Genomic DNA, 24,770 nt, shown 5'->3' on the forward strand with positions numbered 1-24,770 from the left:
TACTTCAATTCCAACATGCTAGTCAAAATCCCTAGGATGAGATGGTACCACTTCCACCCTACATGCATAACCGAGCACTCTGCTGCTATATAAATGTTATATGTTAGGAGAAATGGCAGCAGTCACTATATATAACTGGCTCAGTCTTATTTTAATGTCCGAAGGATACATATTCAACATTGTAGGGATGACATCAGAAAAGCATAAATCAAACTTCTAGCAAGAAGAAAATAGCAATGCACTGAAATAATTAGGTGCTTTTAAGATACACATTTTTTCAAACTATATGTGAGAAAGGTGGAGAAGGAGGCATTGCTAAATAATGATGATTTAAGAATGGAGGAAAATAACAAAGTGTTAATGAATGGAAAGAATAAGAAAAAACATTTTGAGGAGACATTTACAATTTACAATTGATTACATTTACATTACAGAACTCTTAATAATAAAATATCAAGTGACAGCAAGAGTCCAGAGATCATATTTGATAAGGAAAATATTCCAGATGAAGAAATTTTACTCAGCCCAATGACTTAATGAATAATATTACGTTAAATTAGGCCACTGTCACCAGCAAAGTTACTGAGTGCACTTCTAAGGGGTCTAAATATAAACCAGAGTCTGTTAATGAGGAACAGAGATTTAGGCGGGGGCGGGGGACGACGACGGGACTATTAAGTGGAAGCAGAGTAACAGAAGAAGAAAGTTACTAATCAAAACAGTCTCATATTAGGCTAGAAAAGGTTGATTTTGCACACTGTGTTTTTCAACAGAGATTTCAGAACAACTTAGTATATTATACTGGATTTGCATGCCAATACATTACTTAGAATGCCACTGACACTATGGCTGAAAACCACTGGCATTTGCAAACCTCCTGTATCCCAGCTGTGTTTTCTGGATTTCTCTTTAAATCCAGAACAGTATTCAGCTCAGTTGGGGGAGTTGCTAGAAAAGAAACAACCAGAACAACAATAATCCAGGGAATGGGAAAATGTAACTAGGCTCAATTACTTAACAACAAAAGCAAAGAAGTATGAATACAAGATATTTCAGTGCCAATAAAGGCAAAATATGCAGTTTCACCCATGGAATTCAGTCAGTAGTTCACACCAACATGGGATATATGGGGTTGTATCCAATGGTGAAGCACCTGATTTTTCACCAATCCCCCAACCCACTTAAGCTGCCCCAAAACTGCTGCTGTGGATGGGGGTGGGGTTCCAGAACAGAATGGGATATGGCATGGAAGGCTGCAGTACAAAGGACTTGCAAGCAGAAGCACTTTCCATAAGGCAAAGCCACCAACCCATAGTCTATGCTTGCAAGTTATGGATTCGTTTTATTTTTTTAAAGTCATTAGGGAAACTTTTGCTCCCAAACAGCACCTGGCATACTTTACAGAATTAAACTGAATATAGTTTAGCACGAGGAAGACAAGTTCTGTAGTAACTCCAGTTGGCTGCTCAAAAGTATACTGAAATTATTATAATTTTGGATTATTTATTAGCACAATTATATCCTGGTTTCTTCCATTATGGAGCTCAAGGTGGTTTATGTGCCATTGGTCTCCCCTCCAGGCACTGATCAAGCCCAGACCTGCCTGCTTTGCTTCAGCAAGGTAGCTGTGTCAAGTACCATCACACCATGACCTGGGGCTTTGCCATACTGCCCACTGCAGTCCATAACTAAGTACACCAAATGCCAACATCCACCACAGGAAAGAAAGACAAGGAAGCCTTTTATTGAACTGCACAGTAGTGATCACTGTATCATTAGTTTAACAATTAAACATGAATGCTGCTTTAGATTATAATCTCTAGTATAGATTAAGACTTTAAAATACTGGGCTGTATCCTATGGGTTGTAATCAATGTTAGTCATTCATTTCAATGGGTGTACTCCAAGTAGGACTAACATTGGATACAACCCATTGTTATTATTAAGCAGCTGTGTTGTGTCATCACAACAATGTGAGAACATGATTAATGCTACTTCCATGTCAAAGTTCTCACTCTTTGTTCCTTCATAAAATAGGTGGTGGGCCTTAAAGGAACCTATCCTACAGAAGTGTGTTTAAGTAAATAGATAAAAACAGAAATACACTGGAACAGCCAGAGTTCAAAATTAAACAGCTTGAAGTGATGAAGTCATTGATTTAGCTACCAGCATTTGATGGATGATAGCTTCTTTGTGGCCCAAACACGAAATACCAAGTTAAAGCCCTCATCAAAAAGCATCCACTTACTTACCACAAACTTACTTAAAATGTTTGAAAAGGATGCTATCAAAGATGTTGATTCTGACTTTTCTTTTACAAGAAAAAAAAGACCTTCTATCAATGTTTCCTGCAGCCCTATATTTTAATTTACTTCACTGAGAACCCTATATTTGTCAAGTACCTAATACAATATCACCATTTCCACAGTTTGCTGAGTGTTTTCCTAGGTTTTAGTTACTGCTGTTCTTTCACTGCAGTGCTTGAAGATTTTGTAAACTGCAGTTTTCATAAAACAGGTTCTAGCTTCATAATATGTATAAAGTGCTCAAATCTAACATCTTGTTCATCCTGCCCCTGATTAAACTATCATCCATGTGCTCTAGTAATGGGCATGCTAATTTAGACCCCTACTGCAAAATGGGCATGATCGTGGATTTGAATAAGATGTTAAGGGGTAGAGGCAGGTGATGTGGTTCGAGAGAAAGTGTAAATGGTTCACGCGTCTTGTAATTGTCCAAAATAGAACTTTACACATGAACACACACAGCCCCTAAAAGATTCCTAAGCCCTGATGTAGGGACACCACATTCTAGAAAAACATTCTAGAGGCTACTCTAGTAAATGCAGCAGGTGGTGCAGGTGGGTAAATTGAGAAGTGAGCCTCAGCAGAATGGAATTAGAAATTTGATTGAATGGCTACTCAGCTACTCTATATATAGTTCAGTCTTCCCCAAGCTGGTGCCCTCCAACTGCTTTAGACTACAACTCCATTCTGCCCTGGCCAACATGGTCAGGGCTGATAGGGAGTTGTAGTCTAAAACATCTGGATGGCACCAAGTTATTCTTCAAGTTTATTCCCCTTTATTCACTATGTAACAAATAGGTGGTGGAAGTAAAACAGAAAGCATCTCAGAAAGGGAAGAGTAAAAATGAGTTTGCAGGGAGAGTATACCACTACCACAGATATGGCACTGTATCAGGTAGGCATGATAGCCATGTGTCACTGAAAGACTGTCACCCAATCTGACCAGAATCACAGATACTGCTGCAGATAGAATGTTGTGATAGTAAAAAGGGAAGAAGTACAGTTCTGGGCTTTTAGACTTTGTTTACACAGCTTGGTAGAAGAAAAAGCAGTACAGCAAAGAAGCAGCTGTAGGATATGAATTCATTGCCAAACAAGATTCAATGCCAAGATTTAAATAACACTTTTTAAACTTATGGCTTTTTATCTCGAAGTACCTTTAATTATAATGTTGCCCACCCATAAGGATATTTATTTAATAAAGCTACAGTTAAATAGAAGAATGAAATAATATATTACTTATTCTAGAGGAAGTGGAGAAGTTTGAAAGAAGCCCTTAGAAAAATGTGCAGACAGATCAAGATCTACACTGAATATATTCACCTAGCTATACTTTTATTGTTCCTTTTCTTCTTTCGTCTCCAGCTACACCAGCTTGTAATAAATCAGACCTTTTCATTCTGCCTAGACTATAAAACATCTGCCCAGGTAAAATGGAAAAGGAATAATGGATACAGAGATGTGTAGCATCCACAATCTAATCCTGCCATAGTTTGCCACTGACAGATTGGTTTTTACCTGTACTTCTTAAATACTTCAATAATTTTTGAAAACCATGGTTTTGTCACTGTGGCTTAAGTTTATGGACTGAGTATTTGCTTCCCTCAAAAGTATTTCTCTTAAGAATATCTGCCCCTTGTAGCAGCCCCAGTGCTATGTGATTTGCCCAGTGTGAGCATTCCTCTCACACTAAGATTCTATGGTGTACTGAACTGTATGCTGAACTTCTCACCACATGGGTAGCCCCCCTTCATTTCAACAGAGGGACATGCATTCCTTTTCACACTCCGATTGTGTCCCTCCATTGAAATGAATGGAGCTACTCTTGCGGGGAGAAGAGCTCTATGTAGACTTGCTTGCCCACACAAGCAATATTTAACCTGGGGGAGTTATCCTAAAAGGCATAAATCCTTTGAATAAATAAACAAATAAGAGTAGGAATGTAAAAAATGTCACACCTATTTTGAAAATTCCTATCCTAGAAATAAACCATATTCTCACATTTGCATCCACATTCTCTAGCACTTTAGAGACCCTGAAACCCAGTTCTTCCATCATTATCCATACAATTCTCTAGCTCAGTAGATCTAATTTCTCACATATTTATATATGTTTGTGGTTTGATCCACAATTTAATAAGATCCATAGTAAGTTCACCCTTTAACATTTATAAAAGCACGAAGAATAAGATCAACAGTAGGCTTCATTCAACTGAGAAAAGTTAGGAGTTCTGGTTGGTAGACTTGTGCAAATAAATTTACTAGATCAAACTGTCATTACAATGGAGACACTGAAGAGGACTTAGAGGCCACTGACAAATTAAGTTCACTGTGCACCAAGAATAACCTATCAGCAAAAACAGTTTAAGGATTCAAAAAATGTAACATCTATGGGCAGTATCCAATGCTGCACTACCACTAACATAAATGCGCTGGTGTAAACTATTGGCAATGCCAATAGTGCTTGCCGGAGTGGTCAATTTTCCGGTGAAACCCACCCCAACAGCAAGTGCTATTGGCATTGAGCTACAGATAGTTTACACTAATGCAACATCCTTTACGTTAGCGGTACTGCAGTGCTGGATACTACCCTATGTATTTGGTATATAAAATATTCTATAAAACTGGTTCTATGAAATTCTGTCTTGAGATTCTAGAAGCCATACAAGACACCTGTAGGACATCAGGCCCACACAACATCTGACTCATCATGCCAAACACAGACCACTAGCACATACTGTGGCCTGCCAGCTATGACTATTTGTCACCCGTTAAAAGCACTACGGTATCAAGGTCTTCCTGCATATGAGGAAGAATGCTATAGTAGAGAGCATATCTCTTTGCAAGCTAGCTTTGCACTCTCTCCCCCCCCCCCATATATATATATATATATATATATATATATATATATGTATGTATGTATGTATGTTGATGTGAGGCACCTTCAGACATTCAGACCCTTTCTTGCATTTCTGAGGTTGTACAGACCTGTGAGAACTGTAGCAAGCGCCCTACTCATTGCCTGAACTGGCTCCAAGTTCCATTGATGTAAGCAATACAGACTTCCAAATAACTGCAGTTATGACACTCACATCAGTACATAGGCAACCTGGAGGCATTTCTACAAATGTGTCCCCCAAATTTCACCCACTTTGGCAGGAAGCAAAAGATGGCAACATCTTAGCAGATGTACTACATGGCTCAGAGTTGCAAGTGAATATAACTTCCCAAATAACCCAGCCATCTGTAGTTCATACCTTTAAACGTTGACTTCTGAAAACACCATGGAGCATCATGTCTCACCTGGAGCATCATCGTCACTGACGTTATCACATTCAGAGTTTTTATTATTGATTTCCTCATTAGTGGCTGGTACATAATCATCAGGAGGTGGATTCACTGTGTACATTTTTCTTGGAGGCAGCATCACACTCTTTTTACCTAGAAGATAATAACCAAAGCTGCATTGTTTTTGGATGGTACCTGCATGCTTATCCAAGTTGCCTGACTTGTCTTCGCATTGTCCAAATAGGGAAAAATTGTCTTTTTCTGCCAGCACCTGCAACAAAGCAGGATGGACAGAAGCAGGTGAATTTGCAAATTCTGCTTTGTCAGTGGCATTGATGGCATCCAGTTACAAGAACGCCAAAAGCTCAACTAAAGCTCTCCTTTTATCTTAAAGTGAAAGAAGTAAGGGTACTCAACTAAACGTATGACACATAGGCACTGCTATGATTTACGTGGTGCAAATTCATACAAACAGCGATCCTCTTATAATCGCTTTGTGGAGACAAAGGAAGAACATTACTCATAAGCAGTTATGGTGCACTTCTGGAAGGCCTTTTGAGGGGCCTTAATATAACTTGGCTACACTTGCCAAAATGCAGTCATACCACTATATAGTGCACTTTAAATCTGCAGCTATTGAGACATTTATCATAGCTAAAGGAATGCCTACTCCCACAATTATTGCTTTGATGAAGATGTCACACAATTTGCCTGTCAGCCTTCTAGGCCCATAAAGAAGATTGCTAAATGTGGCTCCTATAGATATTGATGGGAAATCCAACATTTTAGCATGCTTTATTTTTCTCAGAAGAAATTAGGTCATTTCATAGGGCTGAAGAGGCTAAATATCTGATGTTCCTCCCCTCTTTATTTTTAAAATCATGTAAAAAATACAATTTGCCCCCCACTCCAGATAGTTTTAGACACTAATGAAAAGTCTTCACTTTTAGAGGTCAACAAAGGAAACAGAAATAATGCAGTAAGATAAAAACTGATTAATCATGCAATCTGAAAAAACAGACATCAAGCTAAAAATTAATTGAAACTATTTGGTAAATTAGTTACCTAAATTCATGCTAAACCCCTCAAACTGCCAAGTCTTGGGACTGATTTCTCCTACTACTGTTGATTAATAATGAAGTGTTAATCAGTGCTGGAATTAATGAGAAGCAAATGTAAACGTTCTTCGGGGTGTTAGAATCTTTTGGACAATATCAGGCTTGAATTTGGGGTCGGGGGCTGGGAATCAATTCTTAGAGATGCCTTCTTAGTTTCCTGCAGAATTTCTCATGCATGAACTAAAGATAATTTATAAAAGCTTTGGGGAGATACTGGTCTGGCATTTGCAAAGTTCCAATTGCCTAGGCACACTGTTCATGAACTAAAGCAGAGGCTCTTATGAGTGAAGAAGTTTACTTCCACAATCTCAAGGACCCCGTCCTCTGCATTTCTGAAGGAATCACCATTCTTCATATGCCTTTTCTGAGGGCAGCTAATGTTGCTGTGTTTCTTTCAACACGAGTGGCTGAATGATCCAATGCAGAAATGCAGCTATGTTCACGCTTTGACTATGGGAGCCATGAGCCCTACTTTACAAAGGAAAGCCTTCAATTTGAAGGGCTGCTCATTCTGAATCTGGTTTAAAGATAAAGAATCATAATATCAGAGAGCAGAGGCCTTAAAGTTGCCCATCAACAGTTAGCAACTGGACAGCAGGCACACAGGTCACAGTTTTCCCTTCTATGGTGAGATCATTGTGCATCTATATAAATGAGAACACATGAAAATCTGTTCCCTTGTTTGTCCTCTTTTTTGGTAATCCTCAAGTACCCATCCGAGCTTTGACTCACAAGCCCACTTGTGAGCTTTGTGGAACCCACTTTGTGGAGCCCACTTTGTGGTCTGTGTCAGGGTGGCAGCATGAGGAAGGAGAAACAGTGCAGCCAGCTAGAAGCAGCTCATCGGCATGCCTCACTCTGCCTAGACCAAAGAATGAACCTCTTCCCTGCAGTCTGCTCCTAGCCTATTTATCTCAAGGCCCAGCCAGTGCCTCCCTGGCCCACATCCCTCCCACCCATCACCAATATCTTCTTTGATCACATTCTACTACATCCTGCAGTTTGGTTGCTACATATTGTTATGGACATTGTGTTAGTCACTGGGAAAGAATTTTAACCAGGTTCATTTTCATCATCCTTCGACTAGTCTTTTATTTTTTGCACTTGTGTTATGTCATAACTACTTATGTTGCCTGTCTGGTGCACGGGCTTCAGACAGGATCTGTAGCCGAGAGGTGAGTGGTGGTGGTTTCTCCAGTCATCCTACCAAAGGGAAGGGGGCTTAAAGGGCTCTAGGGTATGGGTCAATCCATTCTAGGACCCATGCCACAAGGCCGATGGCAGCGGTCATGGAAATAGATCAAGCTGTTTGTGACCTATGCTATCTTTTCTCCCAGTGCTCATCCCAGTAGGTGAGCTGGAGCTGCGCCATTCTGCTGACAGGTAGGTTGTCAGAAAGTGGATTGTTGCCTACACGCCACAGCAAAATTTCTGTAAAGCTCTTCCCAATAAAGTTGTGGCCTGCTTTATTCTTGTGTGGTTCCTTCTCTCCCCTGCCTGGCAAAATTGCCTGACCCTAGCAGGGACCTGATTGGAAGGAGGAGGCATGGCCAAGAATAATGATTCACGCCGGGAAGCAATGGGCAGACTCCAGACAATGGGTACTCTGGGTTAAAAGGAGGCTTAGGTTGCAATCCTATGGACATTGCGTAGGAGTAACCCCTACTTAACACAGAAATACTTACTTCCAAGTCAGTCATGCATAGGATTGCACTGCTAATTATTTCTCAGTTTAGGAATTACTGTCCTAAACCAGTGATGTGGGTTTTCCAGAAAATTTTGAATGGGAAATTTTTCTGGAAAATTTTCCAATGCAAATTAGTTTAATTTGCATAGGGTCATTGCAAAGCAAAATTGTCAGTTTGCATTAGAAAATGTTCTGATGCCCTAGAGAGATCTAATTTAGCATCTTTTACCCCATATTAATGATTTGCCCCAATATGACACAAGTATCTGACCTGAAATAATTGAATAAATATTTGAGGAAAAAAATTAAAGCAATGATGGGCACAATCCTATGCAGATATCCTATCCAATGCAGGGCAGGAGAAGCATGGAGGGGATCATTCCCTCTGCAATTCTCCTGCCCTGCATTTGTGGCTAGACAGGGCAGAGCAGGGGAGGAGGCTACTGTACGACACATAGGATGTTTCGTACAGGCACTTCCACCCTCCCTGCACCCCAGAACACCCTGTTTTGGCCGCTCTGCATTGTGAGCGCAGAGCATGGGGCTGTTCCGTGCTACCTACGAGGCAGCGCAGAAGCAGGGGAAGGTTGGGCGGGGAGAAGGTCGGTTTCCAAAAACCAGATATCCTATGGCTGTCTACCCGCTGACTAACGGCCATAGGATTGCTCCCTCCATGAGATTTAAATGTTATATTATGTAGACATTTTCGCTGGAATACTTATAACAAATTAAAGACAATTGCATGTACTTCCCTTACATTGATTAAATTTAAGAAAAAACAAAGGTGCCGAAAACTGTTGACACACTAATTTCAGCAACTCAAAGAAATGTATAGGGATGTACGAAAGTGACTTACCTTTCGCGGATTATGTTGATGGTGGGGGGGAGGCGTTCCGTCCCTCCCCGCGGAATCCTCAAACGGCCGGCTGTGCTCCGCGGCAGCTCCGCGGAGCAACCGGCCAGGCCCCGCCCGGCCAGGCCAGAGCCATCCACAGCCGGATTTCCGGCCACAGAGGGCTCTGGGTCAAAAAACCAAAAACACACACAAATGCGTACGCAAATGGCGGCGGCTACGGCCGCCGCCATTTGAGTTCCTTCTTTTTGGCCATCTTAATCTACGTAAATATTTACGTAGACTATGACGGCGAAAATCAAGGGGAACGTAAATAGCGTAGCGGGCGCTATTTGCGTCCCTTTTTCATTCACCGCTTTAGCCTACGTAAATCTTTACGTAGGCTAAAATGGAGAATCAAAAGGGGACGCAAATAGCGCCCGCTACGCTATTTGCATTCCCCTTGATTTTCGCCATCATAGTCTACGTAAATATTTACGTAGATTAAGACGGTAAAAAGAAGGAATGCAAATGGCGGTGGCCGTAGCCGCCGCCATTTGCGTACATGTTTTTTTTTTTAAACCCACCCCCAACCATGATAGGCTACGTAAAGATTTACGTAGCCTATCACGTCTTTTTTTTCTTTTTTTTTAAACCTAGCCATGATAGGCTACGTAAATCTTTACGTAGCCTATCATGTCTTTTTTTTTTTTCACAAGCCTGGAAATGGCGGCGGCGGCAGCTGGTCAGAAGACCACCCGCCGCCGCCGGAGCTGCCGCCGCCCGGAAGATCCGCCCCAGGTAAGTCTTGTCCTGGGGGGGATCCGCGGGGGGGCGGGGGGCAGGCTGTTCCGCCACAGATTTCGGGGGGGCAAATGCACTGGCATTCGGCCTCACCGAGATCCGTGGCGGAATTCTCTGACATCCCTAGAAATGTACATGATATGCTGACAACCACTCATCTATTTCACCAGAGTTCAACTCCCTTCCACTAAGATTGTTGGGTACCTTCAGTTTTGCCATCACTATTTATTAGTTCCATTTCACTCTGAGACATATTGGATTTCAATGATGTATATGTATGCTAGGGATAGTCACCTGAAAAATATGAATTACAACTTTGAAACTGCCAAGCTTGCCTAATATTGTACCTGCAGTTGGCATACATTCATTTTTATTAATGAACTTATGAAATGGAAAATGTTCTGCAGAAAAATAAAGCCTTGGAAAATTTTCCACCCTATATCACTGTCCTGAACTGTTAATGAACAACAAATGCCTCTCACTAAAGGAGTTTTTTCCAAGAACCCAGAGAATGCAATTGTTTTTAAATTTGGAAAAGATTGTTTCTAGCACTTATGCTTGTACAGGAGAGCTTGAATACATAAAGGCACAGTACTGAAAAGGCATTCAGATTGTTATAAGCATCCTTTGTCTTTCCTATATGTGGTTGCTTGCAGTTGGCTGCACTTATACTCACAGATAGCTAGTAACTTCTTATCCTATTAAGCAAGGGGTTTCTACTGTTATGTGAACCACTTCTGATAACAAACCAGAAGCCAAACCTCTGTCTTAGGAATGTTTTATTTGACAAGTTCTACTGATGTGCTTATATCTTCAGCAAATGCAATATTGCTTTATCCGTCTAATTCTGGGACTCCTGGAGACCTGAAGAAGAAAAGATGGCAACAAGCTATTCCATCCCCTTACATACTAAATGAAAGGAGAGATCAACTGCTGTGGTCTTTTTGGACCTTTCTAAAGCAAGGGTAGGCAGACAGGAGAGCTCCAAGTGTTTTATACTTCAACTCCCAACATTCCTGACAATTGGCCATGCTGGCAGGGGCTTCTGGGAGTTGAATTCCAAATAATCTGGAGATCTACCTTCTCCACACCCCTGCTCTAGAGAAGACTGTTCAATAACATTTGGGTAGAGCAAAAGGCCCAACAGAAACTGAGAGTTAAAAGCAGCAGATCATTGATCTAAAGAAGAAACCATGGCTTCAGAACATTATGAATAACCAACTACCATATTGACAGTTATGTCATGTTAACATTATCTGACAACAGAGCACCAGTTCTTGATGGAAAAGCATTTAAAATATCATATTCTACTCTACAATGTAATAATTATAGTCTGTTGCTGCTTCTTGCCACAGTAATTAACTGCTAAAATGAATTGTTTAATCAGTCTGCAAAAGTTGTTTATTCCATTATTGCACTGCCAAAGATTTTCTTATGAATATGTATAGACAATATTTGCCTTGCTTGCCAGTGTATCACTGATAACACAGTCCTCAGAATCAGAGCAGGGTTTAAAAAAAAAAAAATTCTCATATAGACAGGCAAAATTTTGCCAAGACTGTGTTTGCAAATGTTATTTAGGTCTAAGACAACAGCAGTGTCGAAGTAGTAAAAGATACTTCTGCACTTGCATACCAACTTGCATACTGTAAAGGCAAGTTAGGAAGAAGTGCTGATACTAAATCTGAAGGAACATGTTAAAAAAAATATCAGGACTTATTGCAACATCAGGTTATGGTTCCAGCAATAAATATGCCACTCTAGAGACATATATAATTTGTTATACTGGTATAACAAGAAGACATCCAATGATAAATTAAGGTTCTTCCTGCTAGAAATACATTGTGGGAAATACTTCCAAATCATATAGAAAAGGAGAGTACCACCTTCACTGCCAATTGAACATGCAGATTTATAATCTTCAGGCACTGCCCTCCAACCAGTATTTGCTGTGGTAATGTAAATGTACATACCACTGATAGGAGAGAACTGATGGGCAGACTAAGGGGGAAAGCTTAATCCTTCCGTGCCCTCCAGTCCTCTCCTGAGAATGTCTCTTTTCCTTCAGAGGCAGTTTCCCCCAACTAGGCATATATCTGCTCTGTGAATCCAGCTGGAGGAAAACTGTAACAGGGGAGAGGCATGTTTGCAGGGGCACTCAGGAAAGATTAAACTTTCCTCTCTTGTCCACTGGATTCTTCCCTGCAAATGCCTCCCGCCCTGCCCAACATGAGTGTTATGATGAAACACTATATTACAATCCTGGTTTTACAGATCTGCCTTTAAAAGTCCCATCTTTTCTTTGCTCCCCTCCTCCCCGGTCTCTAAAGGAACGCTGCTAGGAACTTTACAGTGGAGTGGATACCTATGGAGACTTTCGTATTTCCTGCCTGAAGAGAGCATTCTTTTCCATATGCCTTCTGGGTTGAGGTGCCAAGTAAACATTTTGTTTAAACAGGCTTCTGATACCATATGTATTTCTTTGATAAAGACAGAGTAGCTCTGGATGTAAATAATAAATGCAAATAGAAGAGGGACTAAGGCTGCAGCTCCAAATATACTTACTAGGAAGTAAACCCCTTTGAACACAACGGGGCAAACTTCTGAGTAAACATGTACAGGATTTCCTTGTCAGTTATGTTTTCTATATTCATATTAGTTAACATCTGAAAACAAGTATTGTGGCTTGTGAACATTTTTAAGAGGCATCTTTTAGGGCATGTTGTGGTATTTTATTGGGTACCTGAGCAACTTGTTTGGAAAAAATAACTGAGCAAATGTTTTAATACACAAGACAAAATTCTAGCATTGCGGGTAGACTTGCAATGGAACAGAATCCATGCTAATTCTCTCCGTAAGATGAAACATGAGTCCATGTGAAAGCTAAAGTTTGTCTGTCACTCAACATTGGGTTACTCTGACAGTTTAGCAAATAGTTAGGCATGATGCAGCCCATGGGGTCAGGTTCACTTAACTTTGTTATTAGATTGATACATCAAGTAAGAAAAACAAAACAATAAAAAACCACCACAGACAGTATTCTGTTTCATTAGAATTTACCAAATCTACAAGTAGTGAGAAGAGGAAGTATACTATTTATTAGCAACTAAGATTTTATACCTTGGAGGGCCAAATAAAAGAACACAAGAACTCCAATTCCACTTGTTACTTGGACTCAGGACCTGTACTGTGTAATTATTATATCTTTGGAAAATGCTAGCAAGAGTGAATAAGATACTACTGTATTTCACATATACACATATTTGAATGGACTTAGAATACCTGATCAAACTGATTGTACCAATGCTTCCCACATTATGCTTCCAGGATTACAATAGCAGGCATTGCCCAGATGATACCTCAGGCCAATAGAATACATGTTTTTTTTTCTAGTGAATGGGCTGCAAATGGAGGGTAAGCTCATCCAAGAAGCACCTTTATTCAGAGCATGGCTGGCTTGGATGTGAAATCAGTTAACTTGCATTAACTGCCTGTTTTTCTTGGCTTAATTTTAAAACGAGTAATTTCTGAGTGTCTATTCATCAGCAGTTTAAGATTGCATTTTGCAACTGACAGATGTGTTATTGTTTTAGTGGCAGATTATCAAATGTGACTTTTGCTTCGCAATTAGGTAGATGCTGGCTGAATGTTTAAGACAATATGCTTTCATATTTTCAACATAATTTCTGTACTTGCTAGCAGTTACTATATTTATATTTGTTGGTCTCCTCGTAATATGTGTTCTCTAGGTGCTGTACAACAAACAAAATTAAAACATAACAAATTCGACACTAAAATCAAGCACAAAGAATGAAGCCACCATCAACCACAGACTTTGTACTATTGTACTTTTAACCCTTTCCTTGAACTCTTCTGAAAATAAATGGTCTTATTGTGCCAATATATTTTGTTTAATTGCATCCTTACAATAAAGGTGAACACAAATTACACCATTTTCTTTCATTTTATGCAACATTCTAATCAAAATAGTGGTCATCCACCAAGCTTTGTAAGAGAAGTCATAGGTTCTCTCAATCTGCAGAGTCAACTTTACCTGGTAAACTGGAGTAAGCTGCAGCACTCTCAGGATCTTCCTGCTCTGAAACTGGACCGCTCAGAACAATGCTGCTCTGTGTATTTGGAGAAACCACATCAGGAGGAACAGGAGCAGGAAAGAGTTTCTCCAACACCTTCTTTCTGAACACTAAAAAGATGGCAATAAAATAAGTTTAGTAATTACAGTTGATGGTATTTATAACTTGAAATAAAGCCTTGATGTTCTTGCTCCCATTCCCATTCAAAGAGAACTCATCTTAAAAGAGAAGGGGATGGTTGCAAGAGAGTGAAAGCTTGGAGATCAGGATGCTTTTTTGGGAGCCAGTTCACAACTGGCAGAAACAAGTGTGTACAAGATACCTGCTGATCACAAGAGGCTTTATGGTGCACCATCAGGCCCTACACAGAATTGCAGCTTTACTTTAATGGAGTTTGACCTTCACAAAAATAGGCTGCCTTTGCACACAGGCTGATTTAATGCAAGGATGAACTCATCCTTAAGAGCGAGCTATGTGCATCTCTCTCAGTCTATAAACTGCATGAAGGGATACCACCACCAATGTTAAACAGCCCCATCTCTTTCCATAGCTTGGTTTTTGAAGCAAAAGACACTGGGTGCTCCTCCCATATGGACTGTGCCCACTGAGGATAAGGATGAGATCAGCTTACCAAGTAGTACTTTGTCCTGGGGAAAAAAAATTACAAAGGAGCTACTAGCAAGGCATGACATTTTAAGAGAGCTCTACTACTAGACCCAGGCAAAGAAAATGAGCAATTATCCCAATGAAGCAAACCACTAACAGTAACAGGAATATGCTGCAAGGCATACAGATAAACAATGCCAGCTTTATGCCAGAGGTGGTTCTGTTTGAACAGTAACAAACATTCCCACTGCGCCACATATTTTAATTATATTTTTTTATATATGACAAATTACAGATCTGATACCAGGATCAGCATCTACCTCAGATATTTTGCATGAGAGCCAGTGTGGTGTATGAGAGCCAGGAGTCGGGAGATCCAGGTTCTAGTCCCCACTCAGCTAGGGAAGCTCACTGAGTGACTTTGGGCCAGTCACAGTCTCTCAGGCCAACCCACCTCACAGGGTTGTTGTTGTGAGGATAAAATGGAGGAGGAGGATTGTGTAAGCCGCCTTGGGTTCCTTAAGGAGGAAAAATGGCGGGATATAAATGCAATAAAATAAATAAATAAATAAATAATTGTGAACTGAAAAGTAAAAGTGAACTACCCCACCCACACCACAACTGGAGTTTAAAAAAATAATCCCAAAAAGGACAAAGAAAAGTGTAACTTAGGAGGAGGACAAGCAGAATCTACTTTCTGAAGAAAATGCTTTCTATTGTATCAGACTTAGGCTGGCCCTGATGAGGATGCTGTGAAACTTTTTGGGTATCTTTGTGTTTTCAAAGAAAATGAGAACTGGATTGCATCTAGCACCCTGGACAAAACAGTGCAAAATCAATGTCAGTGCCTCTTAAGACCTCTCATCATCCTGTCCTTTTATCACTACCACTTTGTTCCTGCAAAACACAAGTTGCTACTAGTCATTTCTATAAAATTATAATTAGAGTAAGAGTCAAGACAAAGTAAAACAAAACAAAACACCATGCTCTTAATGAGAACACTGGATATTTTTGCCACTTTGCCCCCCTCCCCCCCAGCTGCCTGAAGTTGTTACTGTAGGAGTGCTCTTTCATTATACGTTCATGCAGAGAATTCACAGCTCTGAGAAGAAGGCTTCAATAATGTTACCCTTTACATTGGCGGGAATGAGAGATTGCGACAAACAGAGAAAGAGAAATAAAAGTGAGCAGGAAAATGACATCTGTGCCTTAAGGCAGCCTATTCTAAATCCCTAGCAAAATAATTATAATACTGCCTAGGGACAAAAATGCTTCTCAGGGATTTTTAAGAATTCCCAACTTGGGAAAAAAAAGTATCTAGAAGATGCAGTTTTGCTCTCTTTCACATCATACACCATATTCAGACCAATGTAACTCAAGGAACAATATTCACTGTGAACAGAAACAGTGTATAAACTGCTTTAGTAGGGAAAAATTACTCTCATGTGTGCATGGGGGAATCTTTGCCTTTTAACAATGATCTAGATATGCCTGTAGGCAAACTTCTGCAAATTTCAATTTAAAGAAGATACATCATTGTAGACATGGAAAGCAGCTTTCAACAGAGAGAGGAAGAGAATTTTCCACATCAACTACTATGTCTTTACTAAAGAAATAGCTGTATTTTCTATTTTGAGAGTGGTGATATAATGGCCATGATAAGCAAAAGTCTGTCACATACATAGGAGAATACAGTGATGTGATGTTGCAACTAAAAATGGGGTGGCATTATCTCTGCAAAATGAGGCCACCTCATAACTGACCAGGTCCACAGATGCAGTGTCCAGGTCCCCAATGGTAACATAAAGATCTTCCTAGCTACTGCCTGTCCCCATGCGCCTAGCACAATACCATATCAGGGAACACCAGGCACCAGGTTGGGGAAGCTGATGTACCCCAAAAAGACTTGGAAGGAACAAGGATCTCTGTCACACCTGCCCAGTTCAGACAGAATCCTTGCCAAGTTGAAAGCAGGACCCATTTTCATAGTTGTGGAATGCATGCCAACAGCAACATCCATGTCAGGATTGATTCTGAGTGCAGGGAGATAGTTAGCAGATCAGATTCAGAAGAGGAGCAGCTGGGGCGGGGGGGCATTTTCAAAAGACAGTTCAGATATGGGTAGGCGTGCTTCTCAGGTTACCAACTCCCAGATGGCTGGACATGAAGCTTCCTCCTTACCCACGTCTGTGAGAAGCAGCGAGCAGGAGGAGGAGGGGCTTGAGGACTGTGACCTAAGAGATGTGAGGCGGAGACGCGGAGCTAAGAGGGAAATGTCAGGGGCAGAGCTTAGACATTCGAACCGGTTAGCGATGCGTGAGAGCCTACGCAGGGGAGCATCACGCGAGGGGCGGGGCATCCCTCCCTAGGTTAGCCTAGCCAGATAGCTTCCCTTTCAAACTGCAGGCAACTTTCGGTGATCCCAGTTGAATCCCCTGGAGGCATTCCTCTGTAGCCAGACAGTCTTTGAGGATTTGCATCTGTAATGAACCTGCAAATAATGAATTAAAGGCATGAGACTGAAGCCTCTCATTTTGTGTGTGTGTGAGTGCTTAAGGAAAGAGGAGCCCAAGGGGTTTTGTGACAGTCACCAAGGCTACATCAAACCTGGAGAAGTGGTACCTTACAGCTAGGTTTCCTAGCTCCCTAGCCACTAACATACTGGCTTGGAGTCAGTGTGGTACTTTCCTTGCCATCCACCAAGTATGGGAGGGAAGTTCAAATTACTTTAGGGTGTAATTCTATGCATGTTTAGACAGCAAAAGGTCCTACAACTCACAGCATACCACAGCCAGCATGGCTTTCTGGAAGGATGCTGTGAGTTGTAGGACTTTTATCTGTTGAAACATACATAGGATTGTGCCCTTAGAGGCACTGGAAAAGATCCTTCAGGTACTTAAGAAGTGGGGCTACCCTTTACCAGAGGGTAAAGGGTAGCCCCACTGCCACACACTTTTTGTAAGCAGGATTTGTAAAATCTGGGCTTTCCAATTAAGACTCAAAATATCTCAATATTCAAGTACTCTTTCTTCAAAAGGTTCCCCCACCCCAGTAACTTTTGTTTCAATTACTGCACAACCTGCCATATTTATGTGGAGCAGGGGAGGGAGAAGAAACACAATGGCAATGTTCAGGGCTACTCTTTGAGGTGAAATTGTAGTGCTGGCCTCTGCTCCAGCCTAGGCTATAACCAGAACCTGTTCACAAACAATGTGACATGATCATAGGAGGTGCAGAATGTGTGAAGAGAAAATTAGCCCCCTGTTTTGCATTTTCACTAGAACCAATTACATAGTGCATTAAATTGAAGACTAAGTGAAAAATGCAGTAACATCTGTTTGCTTCTTTCCTTTCTCTATGCAAGAAGCTCTAACTAAAGAAAAAATGTAGCAACAACTTTTTCAGTGCTAAATACTTTATACTTTTCTCATTTATTATGGTATATATATATAGCTGCCCCATAGCAGAACTTCTCTGGGCGGCTCACAAAAAATAATTACATAGTATAAAACAAAAGAAACTTATTAAAACTGAAAACACAATTAAAACACAGTTTTAAACTGATAGGCTCAAGTAAAAAAAAAAAAATAGAAGAAAGAAAAAAGCCTGGGTGTATGTGTCACAAAGATGGCTCCCTCCAGGTAAGAGTCTTTGGGAATGCTGTTCCATAGCTGGAACACCAAAAAGGCCACCAAAAAGGCCCTCTCCCTAGTGATCATCTGCCTCATCTTGGAGCAGGATCCTAAGGTTTGGGTGGGTACATATGGGAGATGATGGTCTTTCATATAACCTTGTCCCATGCCATTTAGGGCTTTAAGTACCTGGTCCCCATCCTCACATTCCAATAACTAAAAGTCATCAAACTAAGTTGGACTAGACGGTGCTCTGAATACCTCCACTAATTGTACTGCATTGAATTATGGAATCTGAGTCATAACAGATACTTTATTTTATTCATTAAAATATTTGTGAACTCTCCTTTCTGCTCAAGGACCCCCAGGGCAAATACAACTTTAAAAACAATCTCATATCAAAGCAACCAAACTGAGAACATCTTTAAATCTCTACAGCAGTGGTCTCCAAAGTGGGGTGCACGCATGATCCACTAGGGTGCACGAGCTGCCTCCCGCTGTTCCTACGAGCTGCTGTTGTGTGCAAGGAGGGTGGCAGCAGTGGTGGCAGCAGCTGAAGGAAAGTGGGAAGAAGATTAACCCTTCCCACTCTCCTTCTGTAGAATGAAGCCAAGAAGGAAGCGGGCACTTCCCTCTTAACTGCCCAGGAGGAGGTTAATCCTCTCTACTCTCCTTTGGCAGATTGAAGCCAACAAGAAAGCCCAAGAAGAGAGGAAAGCCCGGGTACTTTCCTTTCAGCTGCCAACCTGTCAAAGGATAGCAGGAAGGAGATTAACTCTTCCCACTCTCCTTTTGAAGCTGAGAAGGAAGCAGGCACTTTCCTCTCAGTTTCCATCTTGCCAAAGGAGAGTGGTCAACAGCCCAGGCCAAAGGCACCTGTTGGCCAAGGAGTGGGGACTCTGTGCAGGGTGCAGGGCTGACGACCAGGACTCCTGGCTCTGGCACAGGCAGGAGCCCGGCCAAGCACGCCTTTCCCCTCCTTGCAAGTTGACAGTGGTGCCTTCAGTCGATCATCGACGTGTGCACAGTTAAGTGGATTTACAGATTATAGTAATAATAATTTTTTTAAGTGACAGCAAAAAGATTTTTTGTAGCATTAATAAATAAAATTTAAGAAGTATTTTATAAATATTTAATTCATCTTTATTTCATCCTGTTTAATTTTTATTTTTGTGTATGTTTTATAATGTACATAATATATTAGTATAGTAGTACATGTATATAATTTATAAATAAATATACATATATTGGGGGTGCGTGCTCAACATTTTTTCACTGATAGGGATGCGCAATCAAAATAATTTGGAGCCTACTTCTCTAGAGAGTTCAGTAAAACTATTTAAAACCCATCAAAAGCCAGTCTAAAGAAAACAGTATTTAGAGTCTTCCTAAAGCTACCTTCTTTGTGGCAGGGAATTTCATAATTGGGGTGCTGCCACAGAAAAGGCCATTTACAGGGAACTTTATGGGTAACTTCCTCCTCAAAGTGTCTTGCAAACACATCACAGCATGATAGTGAGGGTTCTACCACACCTCTGCGCAGGCAAGATTTCAAAATGCCTCACACCACTCAGAAAAGTTCTACTGGATGACAATGAGAGTTGAACTACATACTACATTAATCACGTAGCATATAGTTGAGGCTTGCCTTTTTTTGCTCTAATGTAAGCACGGCCCTGATTTGGATTGGGACCAACATACTCCAGGAGGGGAATGGTAAACCTCTCCCCCTCACACACACTGGGTTTCCTGAAATCCCCCCCCCCCGGGGGCGGGGTTAAAAAAAGAAAAAAAAAGTCTCAGTTTACACAAATGGATTATTTTTTCTTTTTGTTCTTTTGTGTTTTTTGTTCTTTTAGATTGGAAGGTAATGGTGGGGCATTCAGTTTAACTCCCCCCTCCTGGAGTATGTAGTCCCAATCTGAACTGAGGCCACACATGCTTATACTGCAGTAAAAAAGAAAAAAGAGGTGGTGGTAGGGAGACAAGCCACAGCTAAAAGCTACGCAATTAGCATAACGTGTTGTTTGGCTCTGAGAGGATGCAATGCTAGCGAAGAAATGTTTCTTTGTTTCCATCACCACCACAGAGTAGACCTGAAAATAAGGTCCCACTCATGTTCAGCACAACTCATCATGAGTTCTAGTCATCTTCCTGCTTCAGCCTGCCTTCAGCCTGAGTGTATATCAAGGGGCCACACGGGCCCTACTCAGTGAAAGAGGGCTTACTCAAGTCTCCATTTTGGAAGGCAGCTAAGTCTTTGACAGGACTGCCAACCATACCAGGTGGGAAATCCCCCAGAACCCTCAGGGACCCATCAGAATCCATTAGTCTCTTGGGGGGTGGGGTGGACTATTTCAATAGTTCTGAGGGACACCACAGGGCCACGGCATCAAAGAGAAATCACCAAGTACCACCTTCTGAAACTGTCGCTACGAGAAGGACCCAAGCCACTGTAAAACAGTGCCTCTCAATTCCATCTCATACAGGCACCTCAGAAAGATACTGTGGTTGATGGTATCAAAAGCTGCCGAAGGTCCAGCATAACCAACAGGAACACACTCCCCCTGTCCAGTTCCTGGAGCAGATCATCCACCAAGGCAACCAAAGTGTCAGGGTGGACACTGAGCCCGTAGAACCTCAGAGCAGTTCTGATTCTGAGGAGGAACAGCCGTCCGTGGGAGAGGAGCGCGATCTTCCCTCCGAGGCCCTGCAGCTGGCAGAGATTCCTCCTGCCGGCATTCCAGACATAGATAGTTGTCCTGGGAGTGAAAGAGCGCGGGAGGAGGCCTGGCTGGTGTCAAGGGCTCCTTGGCGGCCTCTCTCAGTCTAATCCAGTAGCCAAGTCCAGACACAGACAAAGGGATTCTTTTCAAAGCTTTATTCCTCTTTTACAACTTAACAACTCTACTGTTAGCAACTAGATATGAGCAGCAGAGTACCTATGCCCTAAGTTGGAACAGTTGGTCCCCGTTTGAAAGGGAATTACTGGCAGACCCCTGAACTTAAGGACTAGGGAGAGTCCCTCCCCCTTTCCCTTGGATCCTCTGGGCGCAGCCGTTGTTTGTGCGCCAACCGGGCACTACGCCTCCTTTCTGCACCCTCCATTTGGCACCACTCTGCGTCGGCGTCGCGCGTCCATCAAGTCTGCTTCCCGCGCTCTGTCCCTCCCTGGACTGCTATCTAAGCTAGGAATTCTGGTGGGAGGAATCTCCGTCAGCTGTTGGCCCTGGGAAAGAGGAGCGCGCTCCTCTCCCAGGAGCAACTGCTCTTCCTCAGTATCAGAACTACTCTGGGATTCTATGGGCTCAGTGTCCACCCTGACAGCTGGATGCTCGACGCAGATGCAGAGAGCAACGAGCTATGGATGGCGCGGAAAGGAGGTGTAGCGCCCGTTTGGCGTGCAAGCAACGCGTCCAGAGGACCCAAGGGAAAAGGGGAGGGACTCTCCCTAGCCCATAAGTTCAGGGTCTGCAAGTGATTCTCGTTCAAACGGGGACCAACTGTTTCCAACCCGGGGCCTAGGTTACTCTGCTGTTCATAGCTTAGTCGCTGGTGATAGAGTTATTAAGTTGTAAAAGGAATAAAGCCTTGAAAAGAATCCTTTGTCTGTGTCTGGAGTTGGCTACTGGAGTAGACTGAAAGAGGCCGGCTAGGGCCGCCTGACACAAAGCAGTCTCTGTTTCATAACCAGGCCTGAAGACAGATTGAAATGGACCTAGGTAATCTGCTTCATAAAGAAAACCCTGGAGCTGAGAAGCCAGCACACCTTGCTCAGGAAAGGAATATTGGAGGTTGGCCTCCAATATGGTGGGGTTCAGGGAGGGTGTTTTGAGCAGAGGTCTTACCATCGCCTTCTGCAGGCAAGATGGAATCACACCTGACCGTATAAAGGTGTTCACCATTAGCCTTACCCCCCCCAGACCCCCCCCCCCACTGCCTGGCTGCGTTTATTGGACAGGAAGGATGTCTCTAACTATTTGGGCAGCACCATGGTAATGACTAGCTCACTACATGACTGGAGTCTACAGACAAACAACTGTCTACAAAGTTACAGGCATCATGAAGGATTGTTTTCAGTAACCACATCTCAGTAAATTGTTTGCACCCTTAATGCAGGTAAGTATAGTTGTCTCTGCCAAATTTATGCTTAGAGTACAAAATCCTGTTCATGTTTGAAGCAGAGATGCCTCTGTCATTTAGTTTAATGAAAAATGAAGTTACAGTCATTTGGACCTTAAAGTCTATCCCAGCTGAAATGCATTTCTTAATAAAAAGGCTAGAGGTAGCACAATAGAATCTGAGACCAAGTCTGCCCAACGCAGATTCACTAAAGCCTCGGTCCTCACTAGCTATCGAAGTGAATAACTTTACAATTATGAAACAGTAGAACTCCTTATTCAGTATTTTGAAAATGAGGGAAAATTGTGAAAAAAATAGTCCTGGTGGTGACACAAGACCATAATTTGCCCTCATGACTTAACATACCTATGCTGAACTAAATGCATGTAGTATCTTACTTGACATTTCATCTTTAGTTCTTACCTGCTGCAAAGTTAGCATATTATCTCCCATTTAGAGGTTGCAGGAAGGACTCATAGGATGGCCAGAATCCTTAGACACACCTATGTCAAAGCATTCCCTTTGGAATATTCCCTGTTTTAAAAAATGCATAGGCTCCTTTGTGCTTGTGTATTTAAATATTTTACATGCGCCAAGGGAAGGGAGTCAAGGGAAGACTTTAGACAATTCATACTGAATGATGGCTTGTGTATAGTGCTCAAAGTACTAAAATCACTTGAATGCTAGTGAACATCTAAATTGTTGATCAATATGTACTCGACACCTTGAAAATCAGATGGTAAAGAACCTGCTAATAGCAATGACTATTCTGTCCCGTACCAAGCACAGCTTCAGGATCAGACATGCATTAGCAAGCAGCAACAAACTATGCAGCTTGCATTTCAGTGCTGCATTGTCCATATGGTCCAGAAGCTGCCACAGACCCACCCCCCACATTTAAAAAGAAAAAAAAAAGATGTGCAGAGAGTCTTAAGGCTTGTATGATTTTCAGGCTCATGCCAACTTGGTTAGACATGCCCATTCTGTTACATTAATTCTCTAGCTGCCCTTTTCCAAGCAGACTGATATGCAAATGGGGATATGCGATAACTCCTGAATGAGTACATGCAGAAACCTCATTTTGGTTGCCAAAATATAGGTTTAAGTCAAGATGGGTAGAAAAAAATATTACTACCCACTATTACCACCAGTAATGGTCTATGGATGGGATCCCAAACTAGATACAGGAAGAAATGGGTTCAAATCTCTGCTCAGCTATGAAGCTCAGTGGGTGCCCTTTAGCCAGTCACCATCTCTTTCTCCAGCCTACTTCAGTAGGGTTATTGTGAGGATAAGAGGAAAGGGATGAGTTCCTTGGAGGAAGGGTGGCATAAAAATGAAGTAAACAGATACTTACTGAAATCAGAAACAGCATTCAAACAGCACACGTTTTTGACAAGTAAATTTTTGAACATAGGTTTGTTATTTACGATGCACTATGACACTTTCACACCTGAATAAAGGACAGCATTTATCAGTCCATTGGACTATACTGATGGTAGTAGAGACTAGTAATAGTTCTTCTAACTATCTTGACTTTAAAAGCCTATATTTTGCCATCAAACTGAGCTTTCTACAGGCACTTGTCTCTGAGTTATAGCACGTCCCTATTTGCATGTCAGACATCTTGGAAAATGGCAGCTACAGAAAAGGCAAGTCTACTCAAGTTAAACGTGTTCCTACATGGGCCTGAAACCCATACCAACGTCAAGATTCTCTGCACATCGTTTTTTTTTTTTTTTAAAAAAGCAAAAGTCTATGACAGATCCTGGACTATTAAACATGCTGCCAGAAATAGCTAGAAATGCACAATCTGAGGTGTGCATTTGTAAACATCATAAGGAGCACAATGCCAACACCGAAAGCAGACGTGAGCATTCTGAAAACAAATCTACATCCACCCTTAGGCACAAGGAGTTGAAAGGAGAGATGAAACATAAAATAAAACTGAATTTCAGTGTGACCACATCAGCTGGTATTCTCCTAATCGATATTTTGAAAGTAGCTGCGATCTCACTCAAACAAGAAAAGAAACACCTCTGTTGTTGGCCTCAGTGGCTTCAAGACTGATGATCTTTACATGAAGAGCAAAAGATATACATGGAAGAGAGAGCACCTATTTTATTTGAAAGCCAAGTAGTAGTATTGTATTGGGGAAATCACAATTGCTGGAATTCTGGATGTTCTACACTAGGGGTAGGTAGGGTAGACAGCTTGTGGCCATCCAGATGTTGGATTGCAATTCCCTCCAGCCCTAGCCAGCACAGCCAATGGTGAGGGAT

General features: G+C 41.7%; 1 protein-coding gene across 4 annotated transcripts in view; it reads right to left on the reverse strand.

Moving 5' to 3' along the window:
- ERICH1 (glutamate rich 1) overlaps positions 1-24,770 on the reverse strand; it is an 82,267-nt gene that overhangs the window by 47,498 nt on the left and 9,999 nt on the right. For 2 of the 4 annotated variants that reach the window (XM_084826761.1, XM_084826760.1), the window contains exons 2-3: positions 14,089-14,238; positions 5,609-5,746 (exon numbers count right to left, since the gene is read on the reverse strand). In XM_084826761.1, the coding sequence (XP_084682887.1) occupies positions 5,609-5,746; positions 14,089-14,238 (288 nt within the window). Of the gene's footprint in view, positions 1-5,562; positions 5,747-14,088; positions 14,239-24,770 lie in introns of all 4 variants that reach the window. The other 2 variants (XM_084826763.1, XM_084826762.1) reach the window with 1 other exon arrangement.

The sequence above is a fragment of the Heloderma suspectum genome, chromosome 1, assembly GCF_057233095.1.
Source record: "Heloderma suspectum isolate Gila_16-S chromosome 1, 16-S_ref, whole genome shotgun sequence".
Lineage (NCBI taxonomy): Eukaryota > Metazoa > Chordata > Lepidosauria > Squamata > Helodermatidae > Heloderma > Heloderma suspectum.